Source organism: Argiope bruennichi, chromosome X2 (assembly GCF_947563725.1).
Source record: "Argiope bruennichi chromosome X2, qqArgBrue1.1, whole genome shotgun sequence".
In the NCBI taxonomy this organism is placed as follows: domain Eukaryota; kingdom Metazoa; phylum Arthropoda; class Arachnida; order Araneae; family Araneidae; genus Argiope; species Argiope bruennichi.
This window is the reverse complement of record NC_079163.1, coordinates 97,897,035-97,912,373: the sequence shown is the minus strand read 5'-3', so window position 1 is coordinate 97,912,373 and position 15,339 is coordinate 97,897,035. Positions and strand designations below refer to the sequence as shown.

General features: G+C 27.3%; 1 protein-coding gene across 1 annotated transcript in view; it reads right to left on the bottom strand.

Moving 5' to 3' along the window:
• The window catches only part of LOC129959987 (activin receptor type-2A-like), a 52,989-nt gene extending 37,936 nt beyond the window's left edge, over positions 1-15,053 (bottom strand). The window contains exon 1 of the mRNA XM_056072951.1: positions 14,548-15,053. Coding sequence (XP_055928926.1) covers positions 14,548-14,665 — 118 coding nt within the window. The 5' untranslated portion in view covers positions 14,666-15,053. The remainder of the gene's footprint in view (positions 1-14,547) is intronic.
• Between the last annotated feature and the right edge of the window lie 286 nt (positions 15,054-15,339).

Genomic DNA, 15,339 nt, shown 5'->3' with positions numbered 1-15,339 from the left:
TGAAATATGATCTTGCGGATAGTTATTTTAAAATTCTCTCAGAAGTTCCAAATCAAAAGAAACTGTCCTCTGCCATATTCATCACAGCTGCAAAAATATTGCGTGAATCATCTTGACATCAAATGCATAGTAGTTCCCAAAGGAGCAGAAGGAATTTTTTTTTCCAAATTCCTTCTCCTCCCCCCCCCCCGGCTAGAATTTCCAGATTGAATTTGAAAATAATTTTACTCTTGATAGCATTTCCGATTCTAAAATAAATAATTATCATCTTCACTAGCTTGGCCATAGATATTATTTGCAGCCAAAATAAGCTTCATATAGTGTTCTTTTGATACAAGAATGATAAGCTCTATTATTCATAAATTGAAAGAACTGCAACTCTTCACATCACTGATCAAATTTGTTTTTCTACACCCAAGTACCAAACATATTTTCAATGCTTTGATTAGCTCTTTCAATATTATCTTAGCAGTGTTCCCATGGACAATCTTCAGTGTTGACTAAATATTCTAGATGCCCACCGCACTGCCACATTCCCTAACATTGCCATACTTATATAAATAACACCCCAAACAACGAGAAAATGTCCATTAGGATACAGGCTATTTTTCAACTCTTTTTTTTTAATATCAGAGCCTTTAAAATGAAATTTTGCGAAATGATCTTGGTGCAATAAATTTGTATTCGATATCTTGCTCAGACTGAAAATCAATAAGATGTCCTAACAATGGCAATTAAATTCAGAAATAAAATCATAGGTCTCGTAACAATGTCCCGCTTAATATCTTTCTGTTTATTCTGGCAAGGCTCACAAAGGTGGTGTACAGTTCAATATCATGATATAAAAAATTTCTTGTAATTGGTTGAAAGCTCTTTCAAGATTTTATCATGTCCTTCATGTCCAATAGCTAAATGAGTTTCACGAAATATGCAAAATAATTCGGTATCCATGATACAATACTGCATAATACTGTTGCCTTCTTTATAAGGATAAATTTCCATGAACATCCCTTCAAACATTCAGCAGCCAATATGGTCCCCTAGTTTCTTCATAGAAGCCATTTTGGCTTCCTTCACATGATTTATTAAGCTTTATAATGAAGTTTTGGTTCAGAATTAACTGTTTTTTGTTGCATTTACTCAAAGCTCAAACAGTCAATTGCTGTTGCATGCATACCGACAGCAATTTCTTCTCCAACACCATATCTTGCTCTTCTATTTACATGCAGCACAAAATAGAACTAATTTTGCATTGAACAAATTTAAGTAAAGTTGCACATTTGACACGAGTGAAGTGCAAATGATAAATTCTGAGCCAGAGTAGTCAAAAAAAGTAGCCAGTAGATTAAAAGTCAAGCATCTTGCCATGTGACATTTAAAATCAACCAGAAATGTATTTCACACTTTCTGAATTTGTCATTTGGGATTTTATAGAATATCTAAGATATGTGTGAAATATTAATCATTTCACTGTTAGTCAGTTTTTGACATTCTATAGAATAACGGATTTCATACTTTCATTTCATACTCAGTAACATATTCATAGTGAATTTTTTTAAACTATAGTGAAAATCTTATAAAAAGAAATTCAAAGTTATATTTCATCATACAAAGAAATTCATTATTTTATGATAATTTTAAATTTTTGTTTGTTTGTTTTTTCCAAACAAAAAACTAAATGTATTTTAATTTCATATATGCACAATTTAAAATATTATTTAATTATGGCTGAAAGATTGAAAAAGATAACTATGAAACTCCACATGCTGCAATTTCAAAAGATCACATCAAAAAACAAACAGGCGAGTTCTAGAAATATGTATTATCAAGAGAATTTTATTTTCTGGCATTCATAAAGTCCCACTGCCATACAATAAGAGATTCTATCGAACATCCATAAAAAAAAATTTAATGAAAGAGTACTTTCCATAAATGGATATTAAGCTCAACATATAAATTTTATCAACATATAAAATCAACAATAACAAAGCTATTAGTTCTATAATATTTTATGCAAGATAGCAAACCTTATCATTTCATAAGAATTCAAATGTTTTATATACAAATATTAATTTCACATAAATAATAACTAGAAACAATAGTATTTTGAACTGTTGAAATAAAAGCAAACTAAATACTAAAATTATTAGAAAGTTGTTATGTGTTATTACTCAAATAACACAAAACAAGATTACTAAAGGGATAAAAGTTGAAGAATTAAATTTTCCAGCTAAGTGTTAGAAGGCAAATCAAGCATTATAAGTCTACAATCCTCATTTAAACTGCAGAAAATAAGAAAACTTTTGTTGTAGTTGAATAACTGCAATTTAGAATTATAATCCCTTTTAATATTAAATTTCATAATGTACATTTTACCATGTTTAATATTAATATTTAAGTGACCACATATTTCAAATACACCAGATAGTTTTTTTTTTTTTTTTTTTTGAGTATTTTTCTCTATTTACAATACAATTTTGTAGCTTAATATTTTAAGAAAATAACACAAGCTTTGAAGAGAAATTTTCAAATTTTACTAAGAACTAAATTTTAATATTCAATGAGAATAATTTTAATTCAATTGATGAAAGTATTACGAATTTTATCCATATCCACTAGCATCAGAACTAGGAAAGTTGTTCTTTGAAAAAATGCCATCTTCAAAAAATTACCTGATTGCAGACAAATTTCCAACAATTTTTCTACAGCTTTTTTAAATATCCCTCATTCAAAAACAATATAAGAAACAGGCAACAGACCTAATTCTAGCAAAGGGAGCACAGAAGTAAAAATATTGTACACATGTTAAAATAAATTTTGTAATACTGAACATTGAATAATTGAATATAATTGTAAGAAGCAGAAAATCATGTATACTGTATAGAATGAATTCATACACTTTAACAAAATACTACTATAAAATTCTTACAAAAAATTATTAAAATTTATTCAGTGATAAAATGATTACACTTATCTAAAAAGGTACAACTAAGGTCAACGAATCAAAACCAACAGTTTTTCATTTTTGAAAAGGGTTGATTTTTTCTTGGTAATATAATTTAATCTTTATTTTATCTCAATGAATTATTTTTTTTAAAACTAAGTTGGATAGTCCACAATCTACTGCGCCTTATTTATTATATGAATATAAATATCTGCACTGAAATTCTTCAGTAGCATTCTTAAAAAGCTTTTTCTTCCCCCCCCCCTTTTTGTAGTTTAACAAAATTCTTGCACCGAGCATAACACAACTTTTACATTATGATGGCATACTGATGGTTGTTAGTCAAACACAACTGACACAATAGTATACCATCAGCATTTAAAAGCCATTGTTATAAAAGGGCAAAAAGAGTCAATGATGACAATGTCAATTCATTATTTACCTCTCCAGCTTCAGATTAGAAATCTTAAAACACAAACAATAATAAATTTTAACATCAAAAATTTATAAGTTAATTATTCAAGTAATTTTAATTAAATGGTTTATTATACAAATTTCAATTTGAAGAACTGGTAAAAATTTATCAATTGTGGGTATTTAAATGTTAAAAGAAAGATTTCAAAGTACTTTCAGCTTGAAGAAAATAACCACATCATTGTTCTCAGCACTATTTCTAGATTTCCTTCATTACAGGGTAACTATCAGCTTCTGGGGCAAATGACAGAAGTCCAGCTTTTATATCCTTTTGAAATGTTATAAGTAATTAATTTTGCTGCTGTTATCATAATTTAGATATTATAATGAAAATTTTAACTTAATTAGTTGAAATATAATTTAAAGCAAACAATATATAGAAAAGTATATCTTGTTAATACTAGACATCATGTTCTTAGCTATTCACCCACATGGCACCAATTTTTCTTTTATTTTTTTTAACAAGATATTTATAAGCTCTAAGCATAAAAAATATTTTTCAAGTATTCCTAATCTATTTTCCCCCCCATAGATAAATATTTCAGAATTCCATATTTATGTATAGTAAATCATGAACCCAGTGATTTATATAAAACAGCTTATTATGAAATGCATAAAAAGTCACATTTTAAATTTAAATCTTAAAATATTGTTTATATAACATCATAAGCTTTAGAAAATATAATTTATCAGGCTTTTCTCTTTCTCTCTATATATATGTAATGATATTTTAAACTTTAATTTCAATTTAATTAATTTCCAAGATTTTATCTTAATTTAGCCCATAGTAACTTCATTCCAAAAATATTCTCTTATTTCGTAATCCAATTCTTTCTCTACTTAATTAATTCAAGAGTAGCTTTATAAAATTGCTGAATTGGTTAAAAGCCTAACTTTCCTATACTCCGCATGAACAGACAAAATACCGCTGATGAGATAAATTCTTTTTTTAAAACCTCCCTGTGTTTCCTCTACCTCTTCTTTGCATGTAACGAAAATCCCTATCGAAATCTTAATAATATATTAGCACTGTAAAGAAATATATAATCTGAGATTTTGATAGGGAAAATAAGACCAGAGATAAAATGCTCAAGAGTTTTTTCCTCGTTCCTTTTCTGTGTGCTCATCGCTTGTACATATGCCCGCTTCTTCAAAATGAAATAAAACAATGTCATGAAATCAAAAGAGTATCTTCACTGTCTTCAAACTGCATCCTGCTTCACATAAAATTATGCTTATATATATATATACCCAATTATTTTGCCTTATAAGATTACTGGAAGCTCTTTTGGGCCTTGAAAAAATTTAAGACTTACAGAGGTAAACAATATAAGTAAACTCTAAAAAAAAACTGTTTTTTTATATTAAAGAATCAAAGAGACAACAGAGAGCAGATAGATTATAGGATATTATTCTTTTCATACTCGTGACCTCTTTTCAGGTGTAAAATTATTCATTAATGCCATCACTCAATGAAAAAAAATTGTCAATGTAAAAATAAGCAGACAAAGTAATAATTGATGATTAACAAAAAAATTTAGTCAAACTGTTTTATTTGAAAAATATTTATAAAATCTAAATATAAAATGACTCAATTTTACTGATAAATGAAAATAAAGTTAATAAATTTTATTGAAAAGTTCTAAGGCTTATACATTTGCAATGACATCTATAATAAAAAACACAAATAAGGTTTAATTTTCAAAACTATTTGATTCTTCTATGCTTCAAAAATCTCCATTTTTAATCTTTTCAGTTAATTTTTTTTCATAGTCTTCTGCACAGCAAAAACCATCTTTCAATTTTCACTCCTTTTGATATTCATTTAATTTATCTTAATATGCTTCCTTTTCTTCTTATTTTCCTAATCACGAGATTGAAATCTTTGCTTGTTCATGTTGTCGACATATTTAGAGAAGACATCCAAAATTCTTCTAAGAGTTGAAAATTCTCTAATACATCAAATTTTTTTCAATTATTTTAAAAACAAACATATTTCAACATATTTTTCTGCCTTAAGGTTCAAATTAATATTTTTATTTTATAAAAATCCTCTTTCAGCTATGGTAAGGATAAGATTATCATCAAACTTTTAATTACTGATAAGATTTTTAATTTTCTAAGCATTTTGATAAAAACTAATTCTCTAAAAATAGAATCATGGTTTTTTCTTGTAATTATTTGCAATTTACAAGAACAGAAATTTACAAGAATAGCATTCAACTAGTTACAATGGAAATAGGCCTATTTGATTATATTCCTCGGATCAAAATTAATATTCCTGATGAGAACATGACTGAAAGGGGATGTATCCGAAACTTTCCAAATCCATATATATATATATATATATATATATATATATATATATATATATATAGTCTGGACATTCATGTTTCAAATCTTTGAGTTGCTTTTGTTCTGATTAGTACGACTTTAACAATCCTATGCTAACTTTGTAGATTTTGGAATAGTAATTTATAGATGAAATATCAAACTTAGAAATGCTATTTATAGTTGTAGGGACTTTAAACACATTTTTCATGAAACTGAAAGTTTTCTAACAGCCAGTTAAGATTTTTTTAATATCCTGAGCTAAAAGTGGACAATCTCTTTAATAAAATGTTGGGAAATATTGACCAATGAGAAAAACCTCAAATTGATAGATAGATTTGATTTTTGAAACAAATTTAGACAATTTAGATTTTGGTGTAGAAAACTACATCCTTTCAACATTCTCAACATATAATACCAAAGCGTTCCAAATTTCAGTTACTCATTTTGCAAGTTTCTCATTCCTTAAAAATTTTAGAGTCTTTCCTTCCCCCTGACAAATCTTTAAATAAATAATACATATTAGATGAAAAGAGCTTCAATGTATGTGGATGTTATTTCTGCCAACATGCAGGCTACAATACCCTAATTTACTAAATTTGATGCAAAACCATAGGAAATGTCAAGTCAAAATAATTTCAACTTAGGGCTAAATGATACAGATAAAATCTTTTTTTAATTTATCTGTAGAATTATGAAAATCTTGTAAAATATCCTCAGCTGTTCATGAAAGGTAAAATCCACGAATTACATTACAAACTCTCTTTTTTCCCATTACAAAACTGAATATACCAATCCTTTTGCTTTATTTGAAAAAAATTGTTGCATACTTCATCAAACATTAAGCTTTACACATTAAGACCAGTCAGACTTTTAAATAAAACAACTATACAGTAAGAAGAAGAGCTAATGAAATCAAGCATTTTGTTAGCTCACAGAACATTTTGGTTATCTTGCTGAGAAGGAGAATTTCTAAGAATAAATTAAAAATATCTTTACAAGAGCTATCTGAATAATAACACATTTCAATTCTTCATTTAAGAACTTTTAAGATACAATGAATGTATAATAATATCATTAATTCCAGCTGCCGAGTCTGTTGAAGATTCCTTGTTGGTTGACATGGTAATCCTGTTTGCTAATCCCTATGTTTTCTCCAGACTACACAGGAAAATAAGTTTAGTGACTGATCATAACCACATATCAAAACCGTTTTCTGTTTATGAAACTCTCAAAGCAAAAATCAAATCGCAACTGTTTTTCCCTTCTGCCTAAAAAAATAATGGATGTATATCTTACATATTTTCAAGAATTCCAATGAACAACCAAATACTTTTTCAAGGCTCTGAATTCAGCAGTATATAAAAAGGATTTTTATGGACAAAGGGAACCCAGTAGGAAAACACATGTGTTAGAACAAAGCAAAAAAAAAAAAAAATTATAGAATATCTTTGTGATAACACTTCACATTTCCTTCATTTCAAAATCTTTTCATGAACATTCAATGAAATAGATGTACACATGTAATATTCAAAATGTAGCACGATTTTCTATTATTCATCTAAAAATGTAAAATTGTGGAAACTCCTATTTCAATTTTTTTTTTTTTTTTTTGAAAATTGGCAAAATTAATCAGAATTTAATAAAAGATATTACTTCTGTAGCAAAATGTATAAAGTTGGTATTCCTTTTATGAAGACTTTATCTCTCAAGCTTTTTATATTAGCAATTTTTAGTACTAAATACATTATTTTCGAGTAGTTTAGGAAAAACCGGAAAACACAATATTTCATTCCCCCCCCTCCTAACTAGTAGTCAAAGTTCGCCACTCTTGGAGAAAATGTGGAAAAAATTATAGTCTTTTTCTCAATTTAAAATCTTTGGACGCTATGTCCAGACTGCTAAGATACAGTTTTCTTAACCCCCCCCCCCCAAAAAAAATAACAATGGGGAAGCATACAGCAGAATATTGGGAACGTTTGCGATATTTAAAAGGACATCAATAAAGTCTCTATAAAAAGAAACTTCATCTTAAATTTTTTAATAAATAAACACTTTTTTGTCTAAACTTACTAAACTAAACTCATTTTTTAAAAACTGAATATATAGCAACCCAATTCATCCACAACACAATGATGTTTTTTTCAGACGGACACCACATAGTCCAAAAGAATTGTTATGGGACAAAAAAAAGAAAAAATATTCTTGTTTGTAAAAGAAAAATATTATTAAATATAACATATGTTTGTTTTTTCAAATAATAATAAAATAAATGCTTTTTCGAACTAAATTTAATCGGGTGGGGTAAAAACTGGTCTTTATCACTTGTTTACATTTTTTTTATTTTTATTTTTTTGTCTTGTGGAAAGAAGCATAAGGTTTAATGAAATTTTAAGACCACATTACATTCTTGAAAATAGAGGAGAAATTTATAAGAATTCAAGATCTTGTGATAACAAGACAAAAACAGAATCTCAATTCACCTTAAGATAACTTTGAGAACCCTTGCTATAATGGATACAGTTTAATTACTTATAGAATAGAAATATTTTATTTTCTAAACTTTTATTTTTATTAATAAAATTTAAAAGGAAATATTTCTCACCTGTAAAAATGTACAATCAATCTTCACTCAAACCTCTAAATGAAAATTTTTGAAGGAATCATGAATGTCCCATAAAAGGGGATTAGTTACCAAGACAAGTATTCCTTGCTTTTGATAAGGAAAAAAAAAGGGCTCCCCCCCCCCAATTTTCTAGCATCTTATAAATATCATACATAATAAATTAATCCTCCATTTATCTTGCACAACCACTTACTAAATAATATCATTGTCATGCTATTACTCTATTCACCTATTAGGTCCAGAGGATACTCTAATCATTATTTAAAAACATTAACTACATAAATACAACTTCTTATAATGTTATAATGATAGTATACAATGGCAATTTAAAAAACATTTTAATGACAATAAACATGAAATGAAAATTCTTTAGTGATTAAGGAAACAACATCTGTGCTGGAATTTAACATATTTACATTTTGAAAGAACTGATAAATAATATAATGTACTAAGACAGAATTATTTTTAAATAAACACATACACATCATAAATATCAACAAAAATATCAGAAAATTACTATTTTTAATTCAGTTTTTAAGATATAAATGTGCATGTAGATACTTTCTAGCTTTTGTATCGGTATTTCTTTTAGTTTAGTTGAACTGTATTTGTCTTGGCAAAATGCATAACAATTATATTAGTTTAAGTTGTTCAACAGGCCATTCAAAATAGATCAATATATTCGTTCCCAGATATCAGAACAGATAAGGAGTAAAGTTGCAGCAATTTTTCTCCTCTAAATAAAAGGCTATTAATCTAACAGAATTACTGGCATTAAGAAGATCTTTAAATGACCTGTTAAGACAGCTTAATTAGGTAAGAAGTTCATTTGAAAAAAACATTAACTGGTAAATTATATATTTAATTTTCAATCTGAGTGAAATTTTTTTAATTCAGTTGAAGTTACAAATTATGGTTGGAAAAAATTTCAGATCAATATCTGCATTATTTTTGAAAAGTTAAATTTTTCAAACAAAGAGTCATTGAAAAAGGTTTATAAAATACTTGCACATTTCTACCTGTCCAAATTTGTACATTAAAAAAAAAAAAAATCTATTTGAAAATTATTCTATGAATAGACATGGTACTATTACATTAAATTTTCAGAAAATATGAAAGGTGAAAATTAAATCTAACATTTTATTTCAATAAATACAATTGAAAACTTTTTTGATGATGTTTACACTCACGAATGCTACTATTTAGTGTTTTACAAGAACTAATTGCTACATAATATTTTTCTTTTTTGAACTTAACTTTCAAAATATTTTTTCAAAAAAGATAAGACAGCTCATTTTATAGCCAGGCCTATAATTATTTCATTTAAATGTTTCCTCTCAGGATAACATCCTTTCATTTAACAAAACAGATATTTTAACTTTCCACCACCTCACCTCACCTCTTTATTCTAGAGAAAATATAATGACCTAGTTTAGATAACCAGTCCAGCAACTTAAAAGTTTTAATAATAATTATAAATTTTCCCATATTTCAAAACCTTTTATGGAAATTGAAGTGGACTAATTTATATTTCATCAATCGAACACAGGCCTTTTGACATTACCAAGTAATAATATATCTTACTCAAGCACTGTATTTGGCAAAACTCTGGTATTTTAAAGTAGAAATGCTTTGTCCCAACACTTTTCCAATAAGAGATATAGTGTTGGGACATAGCATTTCTACTTTAAAATATCGGCTTATTTTGCAAATGAGTCATTAGTTAAATATTAAATCATGGTTTTAAACAATCTGTCAGTAAGATTACATACAGCGTCCAATAGCAAGATATATTATATACTCAAAGGGCTTTCTTCATAAAGATATAAATCTTGATACCTTATTTCTCTTACTTCCAATTTGGAAAATAGGACTACATAGATTTATATTAATCACCTAGTCTGGAATAGGTATGACAAACATTTAGAATGAGTGGTATGCATATCACCTTCAAAATATTCAAATACAATATGAATATCACCTTTAAACTTGTCGAATACCACTCCGAGAGATTAGAGCAAATGCAAGTGGAGCCTTAATCAATTAGATTCTGTCTCCGACTAAAATTATGGGGCTAGAAATGGATAGCAATAACACTGAAAAGCTGGTATGAAAACTCAGCCAAAACTACCAAAGAGCTTATAAAGCTGCATTCTGTGCTACAGTAAAAAGTTACAGAGGAGAATTGGTCAAATAGACAATAAAGAGCAAGAACCTTCCAGTGAAATAACAGAGATGCTGAAAACATGGGCAATTATTGCATTGCATATTAAGAAGCATCACCTGATTAGGCAGTAACTAAGAGTGCCAAAATTCATTTAACAATAATGCCAACTCTTTTTCATCAAATCTTGAAGCATATCCATAAACAAGTTCTTTAGACATTTTTCTTGTAAAAAAAAAAAAAAACATGCACTATAAATAATGAATTACATTATTATAAATTCACTTCAGTATTTTTTTCGGAACACTTTGTAATGTTTTATGCATAACAAGTAAAATTCAGGAAAGAATTGTAATTGTGAAGTGAGGTTCTACCGTATATAGAACACGTTTCCCGAGTAATTAGATAGCCAATTTATCAGAAAAGATATGTATATGTTGCACTAAAACTTACTTTAATTACTTGACTTGACATTCATATTTATTTTACAATGAACAAGGCAGCACTATATAAAATTTGTCATCAGCTTAACACTGCGATATACGTCAAATAGATGTAGTGACATTCGCTATATCCACAAGTAAAAGCACCAACTCCTTGGTGCTTTTGTGTATAAAAAGAGTAAATAACTCGATTTTACATATAATTTTATCAACAGAAATATTACTCTTTAGCATACAAAAATGAGTTCAGTTTACAGATACAATTTACTGGATGATGCAACTTTACATCAGTCCACTGATAAAAAGAATAATACCAGTCCTAATTCTGATTTTTTCCCCCCTCTTCTTCTTACGAATTAGTTTTCGAATATATGGATCTAAACACTGGATGCAAAAATAGCAGAGCAGCCTCTTTTTACAAATTTTCGAATATATGGATCTAAACACTGGATGCAAAAATAGCAGAGCAGCCTCTTTTTACAAATTTTCGAATATATGGATCTAAACACTGGATGCAAAAATAGCAGAGCAGCCTCTTTTTACAAATTAAAAGCACATTTTGAACTAAAATGGCTACAAAATAGTAACTATTCAAACTTAATACCTGATTATTTTGAACTGGGAATTTCAGACTTGTATTGTTCTTTTTCTCACTTTCAATTATAAGATTGTAGAGAATAAATAAAAATTTTATAAATTTACCATAATACACAATTTAATTAAAGGACAGTAAAAAGTGTATTATAATAACATATAATATAAATTTTGAAAGTCGATTTTTTAAATTTTATTTAAAAAAAAAAAATATCCTGCATGTTAATTGTAAGCTCAACTGCTAAACATATTGGTTCAGAAATTTTAATTTGGAATACTGATTGTAGAGTTGTGAATATTATATTGAAATAAATATTATGTTTGAATGTAATTTAATCTCACATTTATCAATATTTTCTCACATAACCTATAAAGTAAATTATTGGGCTAATAATGTTCCCAAAATTGACGATTGAGACACAACATGCAACCTTCTGAAGTATACAGATGGATTTTTTCATGTTTTATATGCAATTTTTAAAACTCATTTGAAAAAAAATAGCATTAAAAAATAAAAATTCAACTTATGACTACTTTCACTAGCAATCTGTTAGTAACAACTGAACTCAATCATTAGTCAAGGAGGATTTATAAATATATTTTAATATGCTACTTAAGTTCAAACTTTATTCTTTTTGATGCTATAAGTTCTTTATCAATGCAGTTTACATAAAATGACTAACAGAAACAGTCTTCTACAAAAAAATTAAAATTTAGTCCAAATTATATACAAATGTTACATACAAACCGAGACTAATTTTGCTAAGATGCTATATAAAATAATACAACAACAGTGAAAATCGATAATATACTTTTTATATTCTGTACTTTTTATTCAACTCTGCAAATTTTGTATACAATAAAGAAAATATTCATGACAAAAAATTCAGAGTTACACGAGATTTTTTACAACTGTATTTAAATGAAAAAATAGTCTCTCAGCAGGAAAATTATTCTAAAATTATATTTATTCATAATCTTAATGGCAAGTTGTATAGATTAATCTGATGAACATTTAGATTAATCTTCATCGGATTTAGATTAATCTGATGAACATAATTATAAGCGACTTCTCCTTAAATGATGTAACTTCACATATTAATTTGATAAACCAAGATAATTTTACTTTGATTACTTTTTGCATTAGAAAAATGAAACCAAAATACAAGATTCGAGTTTGCAAATAAATATTGTAAATTTACTATCAATTTCTAAATGCAATCAATTAGAAGATTTTTTTGTAAGTAAACATCGCCTTATAATAAAATATAAAAACTTTTCAAATAAAGAAAATCTCACTAAAATATAAACTAATGTAAGCAATGAAATAAAATTATAATTCACAAAAACATCTGTATATCATTAAGAATACAAAACAACAAATGTTTATACGCCATGAAATGAAATCTAAGAAAAAACCATTATGCAAGTAATCATATGCTTCATTCATAAAATAATATTCCACGGAAAGTTTTACAATGTACTTTCAACAATTTATAATAGTGCAGTAGTCACACTGCCACAATTCTCAACTTATAAATGTTGAATCAATACTAAAACAAAACCATACCTGGACAATGAAATAGCTAGTTATCTTACTAAGTCTAAATATTAGAGTTTATAGATATATACAAAAATTAAAGAAATAGATCAGTCTCAAGAACAAACAAGGCATGTTAATATGATATCTATAAATATCTTACGATTGATAGTACTCAAACATGTTAAGGTTCAACATGCAATCAAGATTAAAATTTTCACAGCTTACAGAAACTAAAAACCTTTAAAAAATATGACAATTTGGCACTTTTTTTAAACCTTTAAAAATTCTAGTACCTAAAGCAGCTAGCCATTGCATTCTTTCTTCTTCATGAAATCTAACTCAATCAGCTTGCACAACCATTCTATAAAATGTAAATAGTTGAATTCAGAATCATTTCGAAAAATAGCTTTTAATGGTAATAGATCCCATGGTACAGAAATTAATTCATAAATGAATGAATAGATTAGTGAAATAATTTCTCTTTATAACAAAGAGATATTTATCTCTTGAATTATACCGCTTTTTACAATACAGATTATTTATTCACAACATGAAGGAGAATTTTTCAAACATTTACATCTCATTAAATGCAAGGCAAAGAATTATTTTTTAATCACATAAGCAAGTGAAGCTGTTTTTACAATTTTGTCATCTTTTCGGCCATTTCCAATCTTTTTCTAGCACAATCCAATGCTCGCAGCTTTTCAACGAAGATTTTAAAAGTTTTCCCAATTATTTCTTTTCTTTTAAGATATTTTAGTTTAACTATATAAACGATTATTTATTTGATGACATCTAAACTTGGTAATTACAATAAAATTTGTCATGTTCAAAATGAATAAAATAATTACAAATTCACCCAAAAACTTTCTGAAATCATAACACCACACTTTCTTGCAATAGTTAAAAATAATAAAATAATGCTCTAGTTATATAGCTTTACTAATAATAAAAACAGTTTTAATATCATTGAGTTACTCCTAATTATATAAAGCTTAAACCCTTCTACCATTTTCAATTAACAAAAAACTCAAAATCAATAACAATAGAATATATAAAGTGTAAAAATACTAAAATTTGGCATTATTTAAATCATTACAGATAAAAAAAATTCATAAAAATCCTCAACAATATGAAAACATTCAAAAAGTGTTTCTTGGTAATATGATTAAAATTTCAAGCAAACTGGCTGTAACTTAAATCAAGCCAATTTATGAAAATGCCAGATTACAAAAAAAAAACAACAATCAAAACATTTAATAATTCTATTTACTAAACGCAAAGTTTATAAATAAATGAAATGAAATACACCAAATCAATATTTACTAATGCCACATACATTAGGATGCATATATACTATACAAATTACGCCAAACTCTAATTTTCACTATTAAGAGCAACAAATCAATAATAAGAATCAAGACTTACCGTAACAAGGACATAGAATTAGATGAACAGCAATAAGGAAATAAGATACAGAATGTTTATGAAGTGGCATAGTTGCCTGAATACTGGAAGATGACTTTTTAGCTGAAATTAATAACATGTTGATTTGTCCTCTAACTACACATTAACACATAGTATTCAGACCAAAAAGCGAATCCCTTTTCACATTTCTAAGTGCAGATGAAAAACAGAAAGGTCGCGGCAAAACATTTTATGTTTGTACACAAGATAACACTGTGAATACAGCAGGCTCCATCTGATTTAAATACCAATAAAACCAAAGCAATACATTGCTTCTGAGATTCTGATCATTCATCATCGATTGTGAAAAAATCCACTCCATATTCACTCATTCAAACGGTTATCACACGCAAATTAACAACCTCCCCCATTTCGTTAAAAAATTCGCACTACATCTCAACACTGATCATAACACAGCAACAATGGCGTTTGTTTTTAGTGTACGTACTCTGCTGATGAACTGAACTGAACTTCCCGGATGTATGTGTGTGTGTGTGTGAAACAGAAATTTTTAACGTACAGCATCGCAGAAGATATGCAAGGAATGTTTGGAAGGTGTTTTCTTTATGTTTATTTTATGATATCAAGATATTCGAGATAGCAATTAAAATTATATTACTTCAACAGGTATGGTTGAAATTTGATTGAAATTTCTTAAAATCAATAATTTTATAAACATATATGAGCTAATTGTGCAGTTAATTTCAATTATAGATATTTATTTCAACTGAAGAAAGAAGGACCAATTTCAGT